The sequence below is a fragment of the Tursiops truncatus genome, chromosome 6 (genome assembly GCF_011762595.2).
Source record: "Tursiops truncatus isolate mTurTru1 chromosome 6, mTurTru1.mat.Y, whole genome shotgun sequence".
Classification (NCBI taxonomy): domain Eukaryota; kingdom Metazoa; phylum Chordata; class Mammalia; order Artiodactyla; family Delphinidae; genus Tursiops; species Tursiops truncatus.
The window spans coordinates 47429501-47447239 of NC_047039.1; the positions used below are offsets into that span (position 1 = coordinate 47429501).

A 17739-nucleotide genomic window follows, 5' to 3' on the forward strand; every position below is an offset into this window, starting at 1 on the left:
GTTATTTCGAAATCTACACTTTGACCGAGTTTGACAGGCTTACTTGCAAGGGCTCTCAGATCACAACCGAGAGTGGCTAGAGCCAGTTCACCAGCCACTTCAGGATGCATAACCAAGACTCAGGTCTGTATGCCTACTGTCCAATGCATGGGTGGGCATGACTCCTTCTGGGTCCCATAGCATATGGTGCTGGTGACAGAACCAAAGCCAAATGGGGTGGTAGCTGAGTCCTCAGATGCGGAGCTGTTTCGGGTCTGTGACGGGTGAAGTCAGCACCCTGGGTTCAGGCCTCCCTTCTCAAAATATCTCTCCCGGTCTTGGACTGCACCAAGATTTCACAATCTACCTGGGTCCCAAAGCTGCCACAAAGGCACTTTTTTCCCTGCTGGATGCTGAATTATTGTTGTTGGTAGGAGGGGTGTGAGCAAGAAAGTATTATTCAGCCATCTTGCTGATGTTAATACTTTGAATATTCCTTTTATAAACTTTTTTTTTTGTGGTACGTGGGCCTCTCACTGTTGTGGCCTTTCCCGTTGCGGAGCACAGGCTCCGGATGCTCAGGCTCAGCGGCCATGGCTCACGGGCCCAGCCGCTCCGCGGCATGTGGGATCCTCCCAGACCGGAGCACAAACCCACGTCCGCTGCATCGGCAGGCGGACTCTCAACCACTGCGCCACCAGGGAAGCCCCAGTTTTGATTACTGTAGCTTTGTTATATTTTGAAATCAGTGAGCATGATGCCTCCAGCTTTGTTCTTCTTTCTCATGATTGTTTTGACTATTCAGAGTCTTTTATGTTTCCACACAAATTTTAGAATTATTTGTTTTAGTTCTGTGAAAAATGACTTTGGTGTGGTTTTTTGTTTGTTTGTTTGTTTTTAATTTGGCCACACTGTGCAGCTTGCAAGATCTTAGTTCCCCAACCAGAGATGGAACCCGGGCCCTGGCAGTGAAAGTGCCGAGTCCTAGCCACTGGACTGCCAGGGAACTCCCTGACTTTGCTATTTTGATAGGGATTGCATTGAATCTGTAGATTGCCTTGGGTAGTATGAATTGATTGATTCTTTCTAATGTATTTTTTATTTCCGTTATTGTATTCTTCAGCTCTGCTTCGTTCTTTTTTATGTATTTTTACTCTGTCAAACTTCTCACTGTGTTCATCCAGTCTTCTCCCAAGTTCACTGAGAATCTTTATGGTCATTACCTTGAACTGTTTATCAAGTAGATTGCTTACCTCTACTTTGTTTAGTTCTTCTTCTGGAGTTTTGTCTTGTTCCTTTGGGCATGCTGGTAGGTGGGGCTGGCCAACAGCCTGATTGGCTACTAGACCCTACCTCATGCAGTGGCTGCTGGTCCACTGGTGGGTCACAGTGTGGCTAGCTACATGGCCCAGGAGGTCCAGGGGCTGGTACGCATCTGCTGGTGGGTGGGGCCAGGCCCTGGCACTAATAGGCTTGAGGGAACATTAAAGGAGAGATTTGTGACAATTGGTAAAATTTTATGGGCTGTGTAGTAGAATGTATTGCCTAAATAATAAGTTTTACATGTGATAATGGTATTGAGGCTATGTGGCAGAATATCCTTATTCTTAGGAGATACATCCTTAAGTATTCAGAAGAGAAATACCATGGTGTTTGTAATTTAATTTCAAATGGCTCAGAAAAAAATAGTATATGTGTGCATATACATATAATAAATAAATGTGTGTATATATATATATTTATATATATGTATTATATATTATCCAAAACAACAAAATACCTAGGAATAAAATTAATCAAGGAGGTAAAAGACTTGCATACTGAAAACTGCAAAACAGTGCTGAAGTAAATTAAAGAAAACCTAAGTAAATGGAAAGACATATCATGTTCATGAGTTGAAAGAGTTTAATGAGTTTAATTTTGTAAAAATGGCAATACTCCCCAAATTGATCTATGGATTAAATGCAATCCCTATCAAAATTCCAAGAGCATATTTTGCATAAACGAGCATAAGATTCATGTGGAATTACAAGGGATTCCCAAAGAACTAAAACAATCTTGAAAAAGTCAAGGACCCCACCTCCTGATTTTGAAACTTACTACAAATCAAAACAGTGTGGTATTGGCATAAGGATAGATACATAAATCAATGGAATAGATTTGAGAGGCCAGAAGTAAACTCATACATCTATTGCCAGTTGATTTTCAACAAGGGTGCCAAGATCATTAAATGAGGGAAAGGATAGCCTCTTCAACAAATGGTGGTGGGACAACTGGATGTCTACATGCAAAAGAATGGAGTTGTACTGCCAACCTTACACCATATTAACAAAATAACTCAAAATGCATCAATGACCTAAATACAAGAACTCAAACCACAAAATTATTGGACAAAATATAGGGATTTTGGATTTGGCAATGGATTTGTCTCAGATATGACAATGAAAGCATGATCAACAAAAGAAAAATTAGATAAATTGGACTTCATCAAAGTTCAAAACTATTATACATCAGTGAACATTCTCAAGAAAAGTGGAAAGATATGTACATAATGGGAGAAACTATTTGGACATTATATATCTAATAAGGGTATAGCATTCAGAATATATAAGGAACTCTTACAATTCAATAACAAAACAAGCCAATTCAAATACAGGAAAAGAGCCTTTGTGCACTGTTGGTGGGATTATGAAATGGTGCAACTTCTATGGAAAACAGTATGAAGGTTCCTCAAAAAATTAAAAATAGAACTACCATATGATCCAGCAATCTCACTTCTGGGTATATATCCAAAAGAACTGAAAGCAGGGTCTTGAAGAGATATATGCATGCCTATGTTAATACCAGCAGTATTCATAATAGCTAAGAGGTGGAAGCAATCCAAATGTTCATCAACAGATGAATGGATAAATAAAATGTGGTATGTAAATACAATGGAATATTATTCAATCTTAAAAAGGATGGAAATCTTGTCACATGCTACAACATGGATGAAGCTTGAGGACATGGTTAAGTGAAACGAGCCAGTCACAACAAGGCAAGTACTGCGTGATTCCAATTGTATGAAATATCTAAAGTAGTCAAATTCATAGAAACAGAAAGAAAAATGGTGGTTACCAGGGATGGGAGAGGGCGAAAAAGAGTTGTTTAATGAGTATAGAGTTCCCATTTTGCAAGATGAAATAGCTCTGGAGATGTTTCACAACAACGTGAATATACTTAACACTACTGAACTGTATACTTAAAAATGGTTAAGATGGTAAATTTTATGTCTTTGAAAAAATGCATTAGAAAAGAAAAAAAAAAGTCTGAGGAATTTTCCTGGATTTTACTCTTTGCCTCATATTAACTCACTACCACTACTTCAATAAAAATAGAGCTAAAAAAAAAAAATAGAGCTAAAATAAAAAACAAAAAACGGGCAAAGGACTTAAGTAGACATATCTCCAAAGAAAATATATAAATGGCCCAACACATGAAAAGATGCTCAACATCATCAGTCATTAGCGAAATGCAAATCAAGATCACATTGAGGTACCACTTCACACTCCCTAGGATGAATATAATTTAAAAAGAGAGAAAATAACAAAATAACAAGTGCATACATTTCTGAGGGGAATGTAAAATGGTTCAGCTGCTCTGAACATCATTTGGCAGTTCCCCTGGGAAACACAGAATTACCATGTGACCCAGCAATCCTGCTCCTATATACCCCAAAGGACTAAAAATAGGTACTCAAACATACCAGCACTATTCACAATAGTCAAAAGTTGGAAACAGCCCAAATGTCCATCAGTGGATGAACGGATAAACAAATTGTGATTTACACATACAGTGTGATAGCATTCAGTCGTAAAAAGGAATAAAACACTGATACATGCTACAACGTGGATGAACGTCAAAAATATTAGAAGGCAGACACAAAGGTCACATAGTGTATAATTCCATTTATATGAAATATATAGAGTAAGTAAATCCATGGAGACAGTACACAGATTGTGGCTGCCAGTAGCTGGTGGAAGGGGGCCGGAATGGGGAGCAATTGCTTAATGGATGCAAGGTTTCCTTTTGGGGTGATGAAAATATCTTGGCACTAGATAGAGGTGGTGATTGCACAACATTGCGAATGTGCTAAATGCCACTGAATTGTTCACATAAAAATGAATAATTTTATGTTGTGTCAATTTCACCTTAACAAAAATTACATACACAGGATTTAAATGCATCATTTCACCAACCTTTTTACACTAACATCAGATGATCGAACAGGATTTAGCAGAATATTTCAGCCTTGAATGTGAAGCAGGCCTAAACTCAAAACTTTGTGATACTGAAATGGAAGATGGGATGTAATAATCTTGGAAAGTAAAAATTATTTTTGTTTATTTTAAGCAGGAGTTTTTTTCTTGAAAAAAAATATGGAGTAAATATGTAATAGATAATAAATATTTCTTCCTTCAGGGTACTGATTCAGGGTACTGTGGGCTTCAAAGTTAGATCACCTGGGTTCTCATTCTCATTCTCCCAGGAATGTTCTGGAGGACTATCAGATACACTGTATCTTTCCTGCATCTTTCTATTCTAATAAGAGTTGAATCATTGCTGATTCAAGATTTACTATAATACACTCATTCCTTCTCCCTCTGCTGGCTGGCTCCATACTACTACACTGATAGACTAACACATAGCAGAGCTGGGGTTATGATCATGTAACAGATATTTACTGAGCCTTACTTATTAAGTACCATACACTTTGCTGCGTCCTGAGTATTCCACAGTGAAGTTAAGACATGAGCCCTGGCCTAATTTACCATCTAGTAGGGGAGGCAGACCATAAGCAAACCATTTATGTATCATGAGTAAACAGTACTATAAAGGGAAATAGTGGTACACTAGAGGAGAGGAATACAATTTCTCGTTGTGTGTTCAGGAAAGGCTTCTCTTAGGAAGGACATGCAATCTGAAAAGACTGGCATGGCATTAACGAATGGCGATAGGTGAGCTTTGGACTGTGGAAAGTTTATAAAGCCAGGTTAAGAAGTTTGGAGAGTATTTAACTATAGTGGGGAATAAATGGTGCATTTCCAGAAAGGGAGTGATAGAATTTTGCGTTTTAAAAAGATCGCAGGGGCAAGACAGAAAGCAGGGAGACTATTTAGGAGGTACCAGGACTTGGAGTAATTATGGTTTTTGGCTTGGGTGACAGGGTGGCTGAGTGTATCATTCTGTGGTAGAACGATGACTGCAGCGGTTAGAGGACAAGCGGATGATCGAGTATTTAAGGAAAAAACAAACCACAGCTTTCAAGGCGTCTTGTTCTGAACAGCCGGAACCAGGGAAGGGCACGCTCCTAAAGTGGAAATCTTCGGACGGAGGCTGAGGTACAAGACAGCCCAGGAGAGCCGGACTCCGATCCCGCTCTCCCTCTTTGGTGTCATCAGAAGCAGTGGCCGGGGCCGAGCGGGGATGCTCTCTGACCCAGAACGACGGCGGAAAGAACAAGGAGTGGACAGACTAACCTTCGGAACTAGACCTGCGCTGCCTCACTAACACCGCCCACCGCTGATTAGCCCCACCCCCGGAAGTGCCGCCTACCCACGCTCATTTCCGCTACCCCAGGCGTCTGACCGTCTCGCGAGAACTGGAAGAGCCTATGTGACCTGGGCTAAGCGGAAGTTTGGTCTCTTTTTCGTGGCGCCTCGGAGGCGGTCGGCAGCTTCAGAATGAAGGTGGGGACTGGTGGCGGGTGTTGCGCTAGGTTTGAGTAATGTGGATCTAGCCCCAGAATACGGCGCTGCGCTCCAGAATCCTGGCTCTGGATGGAGAAGGGCCTGAGACAGGAGATGGATCGCTCTTTTGGGGCCGGAGCTCCTTGGGAGAGCGGATGGCGAGCGATTGCAGCTGGAGCTGCGCCGGGCGGGGAGCGCCATGGTGGCGTCCTGCCCCCCAGCCGGGATAGAGGCGGCCCTGCTGCCCGGTTGGTAGCAAGTAGGTCGGGCTTCTTGCTCCGAGAGGGGCAGCGGCTGCGCAGCGCCCTTCGCCCTGGCGTCATTCCGCGAGGCTTGAAAGATGTGTCCTACTTTTTTAGTGCAGTGTGTCTTGCGCGGTCTTATGTACACACATGCTTTAGTGAGTAGTATCAAATTTTCTGTTAGTTGTGTGTGGGTGACAGGAAAGGCTTTTTGCAGTGGAATAATCTTTGTAGTGGTTCTGCGATTTTCATGAAGTTCTTTCCCCCCCGTTTAATTTTTAGCTGAACATCTCTTTCCCGGCCACTGGCTGCCAGAAACTCATTGAAGTGGACGATGAACGAAAACTTCGAACCTTTTATGAGAAGCGTATGGCCACAGAAGTTGCTGCTGACGCTCTGGGTGAAGAATGGAAGGTAAAAGTGGCCTGCCGGACTGCCGAATTGAATTGTTAGAATATTTAAGAGAGATGGTAAACGCTGTTGGTAATTGGTAAATGTTATGGGGTTCAAACTCGGGTTCTGTCTTCTGACCTTGGCTTTAGTTACTTCCAGATGTCACTTTATAACGTGGAGCCATATCCTGTCAGGGTTATGTTCGTGAAAAAATACATAGTTCTTGCCCCGCAAGCTAATGGTCTCCATTTTTTTTTGAAAAGTGCCAAGAAGGGTTTTTTTAAATTTATTTATGGTTCATTGATGCTTTGTTCCTTAACATAGTCTTTCTCCCCCAAGAGCTGTTAACTCTGGTAAAGCATCGGCTAGAAGTAGCTTGATTGAAAGGACTTTGCTAATTGAACTTGGGAAACTGGAAGTAAAGACAAAATTCAGTGACCAGAGAAAGCTATTAAGTTTCAGATTGGTCTTAATGAAGTGTACTTGTTGGAGGCCACAGTCTTTTGTTCTATAATGTGTCATTGTGTTCTCTTCCAGGGTTATGTGGTCCGAATCAGTGGTGGGAACGACAAACAGGGTTTCCCCATGAAGCAGGGTGTCTTGACCCATGGGCGAGTCCGCCTGCTACTGAGTAAGGGGCATTCCTGTTACAGACCAAGGAGGACTGGAGAAAGAAAGCGCAAATCTGTACGGGGCTGCATTGTGGATGCCAATCTGAGCGTTCTCAATTTGGTCATTGTAAAAAAAGGTGAGATTTTTATTCTTGAGTTAATTTTTGTCCACACTGATTTAAAGCTGATTGTCGATTGATTGTTTGATTTGCAGTATCCACAGTTTTGACCAGTGGACTTGTTTTAACAATGCCTGAACAATTTAGGGTTCTTGTTTGTAAGGAGGTTGTTGAATTAAAACGTCTGTTCATTTTTCTCTTTCAGGGGAGAAGGATATTCCTGGACTCACTGATACTACTGTGCCTCGTCGCCTGGGGCCCAAAAGAGCTAGCAGAATCCGCAAACTTTTCAATCTCTCTAAAGAAGATGATGTCCGCCAGTATGTTGTGAGAAAGCCCCTAAACAAAGAAGGTATGGGGGATTATGCAGTTTAGGGCTTGCTTAATTTCACTGATTCGTCGTAGCGTTTTGTGTGCATGTTAGAAGATAAAAATGTGCCTACTAGTTACCTAGAATCTGAGTTTTTAGGAAGATAGTGGGGGAGAGAGAGGGTCAAGACGTGCAGTTGGTATGAATCCTTATTATATCCAGTGCCCTCTAGAGTGATAGAATTTTTCTTGGAAATTTGCCTTTGGGTCACTGATGTATAAGTTCATTCAGAGATAACTTATGAGACATTTTAAGTTCGTTGCTTTGGGGTTAGGAGTTGAAAGAATGACAGAAAACTCGGGGGTTGTTATTGAATGTGCTCTCACACACACCCCCGCCCCACAACTTGCTTTCTTTCTATATCAGTGGTTTTAATTTTTTTGTTTACCAAAGAAATACATGCTTTCATCCACTTAAGTTGCTTTAACTTCTGGCCTTCGTTTACTTCAACTGGAATGTGGATAGCAGTAGAGTTGTGAGAATTAGAAGTTGGAAAGAAACTTTATTCAAAATACCAGGGTACAAGTGTTTGGGGTTTGGGGGTTTTCATATGTATATAAATTTATTTAGGTGTAGTTGATTTACTATGTTGTGTTAATTTTGCAGTACAGCAAAGTGATTTAGTTATATGTATGTACATTCTTTTTCATATTCTTTTCTATTATGGTTTGTCACAGGATATTGAATATAATTCCCTGTGCTATGCAGTAGGACCTTGTCTATTCATTCTACGTATAATAATTTACATCTGAATTCCAAACTCCCAAATCCATCCCTCCCCCTTGGCAACCACAAGTCTGTTCTCTGTGAGTCTGTTTTGTAAAGTTCTTTGTGTCATATTTTAGATTTCATATGTAAGTGATACCATATGGTATTTGTCTTACTGTAACTTCATTTAGTATGATAATCTCTAGGTCCATCCACATTGCTGCAAATGGCATTATGTCTTTTTTGTACCTGAGTAGTATTGCATTGTATATGCCTACCACATTTTCTTTATCCCTTCATCTGTCGGTGGACATTGAGGTTGTTTCCCTGTCTTGGCTATTGTGAATAGTGCTGCGAGGAACGTAGGGGTGGCGTGTATCTTTATGACTTACAGTTTTGTCTGGATATATGCCCAGGAGTGGGAGTGCTGGATCATATGGGAACTCAATTTTTAGTTTTTAGGAACCTTGGTGTTTTATATTTTAAGAAGTATATTGTTTATTAGGCAAGATAACTCATCAGTAGTGAGGTCTGCAGCAGCAATGCTCAGTAATGATATTTCTGTAGTAAATTGTATGAACATTTATAATAAGTGGAATAAATAGCATGTTAGTTCTGGGTTGGGTTTTCCTGACAGATCTGAAAAATTTTGCTTGGGTTTTGGTTTTCAGGACTGGGGGCTTAAATAAGCTAATACTTGGTATATGGTAAGTGCTCATTGGTCACTCATACGAAATATCTGGGCACCTACTGTGTGCCGGGTATGACTTTCAGTGAAGTAACTGGCAAATATATGGTAGTTCCCTGCAGTTGCACCCCTGGAAATATCATTAGTGTACTAAGTGCCACTTAACAGACATTTGTTAAGATGGTTCTTTTTTTCTTTATAATTCCAAAGGGTTTTTTATTTTAGCAGAACCTGAACAACTGAGCATTTAGTCTTAGAATATTTATCTGAAGTGTTTATTGCTCCCAGAAGGTGTCCACAAACTAAAATCACTGCATCTGAAAAGACTCCTGTTCTGAAGCAGATTTATAATCCAGAGGATTTTGGATTATAAATCAGACAGGCTAAATGAAGATATTCTCAGGAATTCCCTGGTGGCCGAGTGGTTAGGACTCTGCTTTCACTGTGGTGGCCCAGGTTCAATCCTGGTTGGGGAACTAAGATCCTGCAAGCCGGGCAGCACCACCAACAAACAAACAAATAAATTCATTCATTCGTTCGCTCATTCATTCAGTCTGATGTTGAGTTTCACTCCAGGAGCATGGTGGAATGCAGTTAATGCTTTACTTAGTTTTCATGACAAGTTAAATATGCGGTTAATACTCTTTTGAAATAATGCTCATGTGTCTTAACGGTACAGAGATATACTATCCTCCCAAGACAATGTAATTGTGGAAGGGAAATCAAAGTGAACAGAAAAAAGTATGGGGTATGACTTACAACTGTTCAGCAAAGTAACCTATTACTATGCTGAATTTACGTATGATCTTGAACTTGACATCCAAGCTATTGGTATAGGAAAACACTGGTCCCTAGTAAACTGTCTCATACAAATAAGTTTTCATAGGAACTACTGAGTTTGAATCTGTTTCTAATGCTTTAAAAATGTAAATGTGGGTCCTGTTGAACAAGGGTATTATTGAGGTGATTGAGTCATTATCTGAATTTTTAGGTAAGAAACCTAGGACCAAAGCACCCAAGATTCAGCGTCTTGTTACTCCACGTGTTCTGCAACACAAACGTCGGCGAATTGCTCTGAAGAAACAGCGTACTAAGAAAAATAAGGAAGAGGCTGCAGAATATGCTAAACTTTTGGCCAAGAGAATGAAGGTAAGTCCTCAGTGTGTGTGTTGGGGGGTGGGGGGATAGGCCTGGCCTTGGATTTGCATTTTTAATCTAGATAAGCATTAACTGCCCTTTTTTATTTATTTATTTTTTTGGTTTTGTTTAGGAGGCCAAAGAAAAACGCCAGGAACAGATTGCCAAGAGACGGAGGCTGTCCTCTCTGAGAGCTTCTACTTCTAAGTCTGAGTCCAGTCAAAAATGAGATGTTTTTAGAGTAACAAATAAATAAGATCAGACATCACATCTCCTTTATTGACTTTTAATTGATGATAAAATAAACGAGAAACTTACAGAAGAGGAGGCCAGAACAGAGTTTCTTTGGTGGGTGGCTCAGGAAAGGACTCTTAGCATGTTCATTGGCTTTTTAGCAAGGCATTGAACAATATAGGGGAAATAAATGACTAGGACTATTAATCTTTGATACACTTTATTTTGAGGAATACAGTTTTTCTTAAAGATCTATACACGATACATGAAAAGTGCCCTTGTGAAGATGGACGTTTGTCATATGTAAAAAGGATAACTTGTTAAAAGCATAGTTAATGGATACCATTTTAAAATAGTTGACAAAGTTTTTAAAACCAGTGCAAATTTAATGCATTAACAGAAAACTTCAACTCGTTTTTATTATATTTCACTGCGAAGGAGTTGACTGTACCTCTTTTTAGAAACACTTGCATCAGTGAAGGATGCACAGAGAAAGTATACTTTTCTTTTGGCTGCAACATGCAGCTTGTGGGGTGTGGGATCTTAGTTCCCTGACCAAGGATTGAACCCAGGCCCTTTGCAGTGAGAGTGTGGAGTCCTAACCACTGGACTGCCAGGGAAGCCCCCAAAGTATGCTTTTTCTAATGTACTATGTCTGGTTTCTACAGTACTTGCAGTAAGAACCTTCATTCAAACCATTATAGACTAGAAGGGTCTTAAAAGAAGGCACATTAGGCTTTAAAAGGTGCTCCTTTGCCAGAGTATATATTAACCACAGGTGAGTAAAATTTTCAAGCGGCTGTAACATGTAGAGACTGAAGAAGTGCTTCAGTTAAGTGTGTAAAAATCACCTGGGGATCTGGCTAAAAAGTGGATTAGGATTCGGTAGTTTGGGGCCCCACAGTCATTAATAAGTTCCCAGGTTAGGCCAATAATGCCAGCCCTGAAGCAAGATTCATAGAGGAGAGCCCCATAGCTTTTTTTTTTTAAATTGGAGTACAGTTGATTTACAATGTTGTGTTACTCTGCTGAACAGCACCCATAGCTCTTAATGAAATATTAAAAAGTTACAAAAGTCTTAAAGTCTTAATTGGCAATTGACAAAGTCATAAGTTGAATTTACAGCATTTAAAAAAAGATACCCAGTGCCAGAAGGACTGACACTACAGCTGAATCCTAGAGGGTAACATGCCAAAAGGCAGGTCTGGTGTAAGCCCAGGATTCTAGCTAGTAGCTGGTAGATTCTAATGCATAAAACATGAGAACCACCCTGCTTTCTTATTTTGAGGAGTACAGTCACTGAGGTGGACAGATAGGTAAGGTAGGCCTAGACTATACTAGCTTATGAAATCTGGCAGATTTAAGAGTTTAACATTGCAAAGACACTGAATCCTGTATTACTAGTGTATACCAAAAATGAAAAGGGCAACAATTGAATATCCCAAAGGCATGTCAGACTTGTTTATGATTGTTAAATCATTAACTGCAGGTTGCTATAATCAATCTGAGATGCAGTTAATACCAAATCTAAAAGCAGTGTAAGGTTATGCTAAACAATCTGCCATAATTTGAAAGATCGCTTTCAGAAGTTAATCAGGATTTAAGTCTCATACAGTCATTCTAGATATTACTAAATCTATAGATAATGATTTGAAATCTTTTTTTTGGTCTGTTTTTGCTACAAGTTTTTACTGCCCTTTCTGTGGTAGGTGCAAGAAAAGGCCTTTAAGCAATTTTAATACAAATCGGTCTCAATTTCTGAATGACAGGCTAAGCTTTCCAATATATAATGGCTAAGTTATTTAGATTAATATTAAAAAGCTATTAGAAATTTTATAATTTGATACAATATAGCAAAATATTAAATGTGTAAGGAGATCTTTATCACAGGGTCGTTTTAGTGGGAAGTGCTTTGGTAATTTAGTTCAAGTTATTGAGAACTACAGAGAAATGGGAAAACAGACAATACTGGAATTCTGAAGATCACAAAAGCTTGAATTGCTGTACACACTTCAGGAGCCTTAAAAATGTAAGACAAGCACAGCAAACTTGAGAAGTTTTCATTTTATTCAACCTTGATTTTTTTATATGCAAAGTAATTCCAAACTTTCTGTTGGGGCAATACGTGTTAAGTATTAAAACTAGTACCAAGTCTTAAGTTGCAAAAATATATTCTCTGAGACAGTGCAAAAGATCCATTTTTAAGGCAATGAGAATTGTACACAGTTTCTGACAAGTTCTTTCACTTACCACTTTCACAAATTGAAACTAGGATTCTGCATAGGTCTTATTAACCCTGAAATGTTGGAAGATTGGTATAGTAATTTTTAAAAGATTATAGCAGGTAGGAAGGAGATGTGTGCTGTTAACTGTACCATTTGGAAATAATTATCAACCGATTTAGTCATCTGCATAATTACTGTAAAAGCGAGCACACACAATCATTGGCTTTTCAAACCATGCATGCAGAGAGATAAGGCAAATTTACTGTCCCTAAGGGATGTGTTAACGAAAGGCATGATAAATGTCAGTGAGGCATGTGAGGTCATGATTTTCTTAAACCTACTGGCAACAAGTTTAATAAGCTTTAACGTTTTAAGACAATTGATTCAGCCTAAAAAACAGTATTTACAAATGCACAAATAGTAAGTGTACAAATCTAAATTTTATACAAGAATAAAATTCTGTGTGCAGTGCAAGTTATCCCACAGGTTTTTAAAAGTGACCAATAGCAACAGTTTATGTGCCTGAACAATTTCTGGCCCAAAGACATACACAAGAATTTTAATTTTGTAAATTATGAAGCTGATTAATTTCATTTAAACTATCTGGCTCATTTATTCCAATTTTAAAGCTGTTGCAAATTAACATGATACTGGGAAGAGGATGAAAGGAAGTAACTGGATATTCAAGATACAATCCATTAAGGGAGCTAATACATAAACGTGAAGGGTAAAAATATATATTAATTTTAAAGTCAAAGGCAAGGCAGTTATCAGACTTTCAGGTAATTTTGAGATTAATGACTACATACGAATTAGTAGTAGTCATTTATTTAATAGTTGGAGACCCCCTTTCAGAAAACTTTATTGCAACATGCAATCTAAGAATTTTAATAAATATAATATGGCTGAGTAGATACACAGCCACACATATATACACAATACACAAATAGTTGCTCTTATAATTGAGATTTCGTTTGTTTTGGGGTTAGGCAAGTTTACATTAATTTGCCATTCCCCAAACTCAATAGCTTCAGATATAGACAAAACGCCAAGAATGAATATGGTTTCTCATCGAACTGCTACAAATACTGAGAAATGCAAAACCAATTTTCAGCAGATAAAAACAGTTCAGAAATTGTAAATCTTCAACATCAGTAAACCCTAAGGCATTTTAGTGGCATTTTTACCTTCTGAGATGATTCAGTATGAATTACATTTCATTATCTATTGTACCAAGAATAACTTCATTTCAGTTTTCACCAATTCGTAATTTGAAACAAACCTTGAATGTCTCCAGATGGAATCTATTCCCCCAGTTCTGTGTCCAAAATCTAGTGAATCTTATTTAAATGAGAGGTGCTCCAAAACACTTCCTGCACCACTCCACACTGATACTTGGTGGAGCATCAATTTTCTGCAACTTTTCAAGAATCTCTGTAGATAAACTATTGTATGCAAGTCCATACTCATTGTCAAAAGCCTCTGAAAGATATTTTCAAAAGTACAGTTGGTATTTCTTAATAATAAATAATAAAATAAAAGCTATGCATTTAAAAATGGTAGTCAAATTTTTTTTTTTTTTTTTTTTTGCGGTACGCGGGCCTCTCACTGTTGTGGCCTCTCCCGTTGCGGAGCACAGGCTCCGGACGCGCAGGCACAGCGGCCATGGCTCACGGGCCCAGCCGCTCCACGGCATGTGGGATCTTCCCGGACCGGGGCACGAACCCGTGTCCCCTGCATCGGCAGGCGGACTCTCAACCACTGCGCCACCAGGGAAGCCCCAAATCATTTTTGTATACATATTTAAACTGCATATTTAAAGGCAGAAATCTTTTTAAAGGCAAATGGAGTATCTGCCCATACCAATTAAAATTTTAAAAGTTTCTTTAAGAAATAAGACTTAAACCCCCTTTAAGGAATCCCCAGTTGACGAACTTACCAATATCAATATTCTCTCTTCCAAGAGACACTAATGATAAGAAGAGGATTTCTCTGTATAAACTCCTATAAAACAAATATTTTTTAAAATTAATGGTCAAAGAGCATAAAAATACCCTATGAAGGTTTTTTAAAATGGTGATAGAACACAACACTGTAAATCAACTATACTTGAAAAAAAAAAGATTAGGTTCTTTAGTTAACAGTAATGTATCCACCATCCATGTCAGTGTTCTGGTTTTGACATTACAGTACACTTATGTCACCTTTGGGAGAAGCTGGGTAAAGGGTCAACGGAACTCTTTGTACTATCTTTGCAATTTCCTGCAAACTTATGTTTCAAATTAAAAAGTTAATGGGCATAAAGCTTCACATTCGAAATAACTAAAAATGGCTTATTTTAACTTTATTGTAATTATTTAGCAATATAATAGGTAACTTTTAATTCTAATTTCTAATTCAGATTTACAAAAGCAGACTTTTGCCACATGACACAGTAAGAGACTAAGTAAGTTAGGGGTCTAAAACCCTTGGACACAAACAGTATGAAAGATGGTGTGGTCTCTACTACTTAACCCAACAGTAAAGGATAAATCACCTTTATTTGATTTGCGAACATAAAAATGTTACAAATGAAACCTTAAAAATGAGACTCGTGACTCATTTGTTAACAAAAGGGGAAACTGATGAACTGATTGGAGTATTTACAGAAAAAAAAATTAGAGAGTAATGCTGATTCTGATGATGCTCCATGCAGCTTTCTTTAGAAGCTCCAGAAGCCATAGTATGTCATTTCTAATATTCCTTCCCTGTCCTTCAACTACAGATACTTGAAAGTGGCTGCTCTTCAGGCTGTGAAGGAGATAATCTCTACCTCAACTGTTGAGATTATAGAAGGATCTATCCATTTTCATTATGAATTCTTGTCCTATCATTTCTGAGACTGTCTTCAAAGATGCCATGACTAGAAACTTGAAGAGCACCTGGAAACACTGTTTATGTTTGATAGAAGGTATTATGTCTCTCTTTCTGAAGCTTCCACCACAAAATTCATTTATGCTGAGACTGGGATGAGTACGGATCCAAGCGTGTTAGCAGACAATAAATAGTAAGAGGATCAGGATAGCTCCATACCGTTTGTAATTCACTGCTTCCATCATCTTCCTAAATTGTTTCTACTCCTAAACCCATATTTTTTTTTTTTTTACATCTCACAAGATAAGATGCGTGACAGGACCTGAACGAGCAGTACATATGTATAACATCAATGTTAACACATTTATAGGTTTCCAGTGAATAGTAATTTTTCACAAAGACTCAGTACGTTTTAGACATAAATGAATTACCTCCTAAAATTTAATCTATTTCCCAGATATTTTTATTATGTTTGTGATCAAGTATGAATGCATTCGGGTAGCACTTTTTAAGACAATCAGATGTTCTACAATGAGTATGTGTTTCTTTTACAACTAGAGATAGTTTTAAAAATCATTTTTAAAATACCATGAAATTATTTCGAATGGTATCAAGTACCAAATACTGGATTATTACCTTTGTCTTTTCATGTCTCCCTTCATTTGTTGTGAAAGCAGGTTGATGGGTTTAAGAACATCATTATGTTGAATACTCTGCCTGATGGTTTCTACTAAAGCGCTTGTTGCTTGTTGTTCCTCTGACAGGAGAGACAATTTCTTTTCAGAATCTAATAATAAGAACACAGTAAAAGAATACATTTAGTCACTCTAATTATTAAAGAAGTTTTTTTTCAGATTTGTATCATTTTTTATTCAACACCACCTCCCCATCACAAGTAAAATTATGTAGTAATGTGACCAGCTAAAAAATATTTTTCTTGCTTTCTTCAGATAGGAGAGGCCTGTCCCTTTGCCCTTTTCCTGAACTTAGGGCTTCCTGATTGAGGCTGCAATGTGATATCTTGTATGCCAGCAGCCATCCTGTGACCATGAATCTTTCCTGATGGAAAAGCAGACAAAGCGTAAGGAGCCTGGGTCCCCGATGACAGAGGAGTTGCCTAACAGTCCTGGAGTATCTAATTCATAAATTCTTCATGTGAGAGAATAATCTTTACCTGTTTAAGATTCTGTTGTTTTCTATTAAATACAGTAGCATATAATCCTAATTGATACAAGGGTAATTCTAGAATTATTAAGAACAAATATTTATACAGATTTCATATATTACAAAAGTGCTTCAGTGGTATACTTGAATCACAGTACCATTAAAAATCAACAATGTGAGCTTGGCCCAGAAAAAGGGAAAACTTTAATACTGTAGGTAATCCCAGCAGCCATACAATTTTATTACACCCACATTAGTTGAGATGGAACTATGTATCCAAAAGTTCCCCAGTCAGCCTCATTTTAAGTGTCTGTCATAAAGCCAGTTACTGTAATTTTCATACAATCCAGCCCCTTAATAAAGGCAACTAGGAATATTTCATTTGTGTTCAGACCATAGAAATAGCAAAGTTCTCTGTTACAATACAAGAGGAAATACTGGCTGCTATGGGTTTTGATCCTAGTTTTTCTACATGCTAAACAGATTTGATTTGATTTTCATGTTATGTTGTGATTTTAGAGCATAACCCAAATATAATATGCAACTTCACTATTGCTCCTTAATTCACAGAGTTGGGCAACCATCACCAATTTTAGAACATTTTTATCTCCTCCAAAAGAAATCTACCTATTAGCAGTCACTCTATCTTCCCAACCCCTCAGCCCTAGGCGACCACTAATCTTATTTTGTCTTTACAGATTTGCCTATTCTGATTGTTTGATATAAATGGAATCATACTTTCTGTTCTCTTTCGTGGCTGCTGCTTCTATAATATTTTAAAATTCATTTTGTAGTATGTATCAGTATTCACTACTTTTTATTGCCAAATAATATTCCATTGTACGGATATACCATACTTTATCCATTCATCAGTTAAAATGAACATTTAGGTTGTTTTCATTATTTGGATATTAAGAAAAATGCTGCTAAAAACAGTGTACAAGTTTTTATGTGGATGTATGTCTTCATTTCTCTTGGGTGTATACCTAAGAATACAACTGCTGTGTCATATGGTAACTGTTTACCATTTTGAGGAATGGTGAAACTATTTACACCAAAGCAGCTGCACTAGTTTTCTTCCAATTAGCAGTGAACCAGGAAGAGATCCAACTTTATTTTTTCTGCATGTTGTTCCAGTTGTCCAGCACTACTTGTTGAAAAGACTATTCTTTACCCACTGAATGGTCCTTGGCACTCTTGTTGAAAGGCATTTAACTGTACATGTGAGGGTTTATTTCTGGAAACTCAACTTTATTCCATTGACCTATATGTCTATCCTATGCCAGT

General features: G+C 38.3%; 2 protein-coding genes across 4 annotated transcripts in view; one reads left to right on the forward strand and one right to left on the reverse strand.

Annotated features, from left to right (window-relative positions):
- Window positions 1–5564: 5564 nt before the first annotated feature.
- On the forward strand, window positions 5565–10298 carry RPS6 (ribosomal protein S6). The gene is made up of 6 exons (XM_004311068.4): window positions 5565–5708; window positions 6233–6364; window positions 6881–7091; window positions 7279–7425; window positions 9831–9988; window positions 10110–10298. Exons 1-6 carry the CDS (start codon window positions 5703–5705, stop codon window positions 10203–10205), a joined length of 750 nt encoding a protein of 249 aa, XP_004311116.2. The 5' UTR covers window positions 5565–5702; the 3' UTR covers window positions 10206–10298.
- Window positions 10299–12259: 1961 nt separating this feature from the next.
- The window catches only part of DENND4C (DENN domain containing 4C), a 126664-nt gene continuing 121184 nt past the window's right edge, over window positions 12260–17739 (reverse strand). For all 3 annotated transcript variants that reach the window (XM_019934884.3, XM_019934885.3, XM_019934883.3), the window contains 3 exons: window positions 15925–16075; window positions 14375–14439; window positions 12260–13917 (listed from right to left, as the gene is read on the reverse strand). In XM_019934884.3, the coding sequence (XP_019790443.1) occupies window positions 13781–13917; window positions 14375–14439; window positions 15925–16075 (353 nt within the window). In that variant the 3' untranslated portion in view covers window positions 12260–13780. The remainder of the gene's footprint in view (window positions 13918–14374; window positions 14440–15924; window positions 16076–17739) is intronic.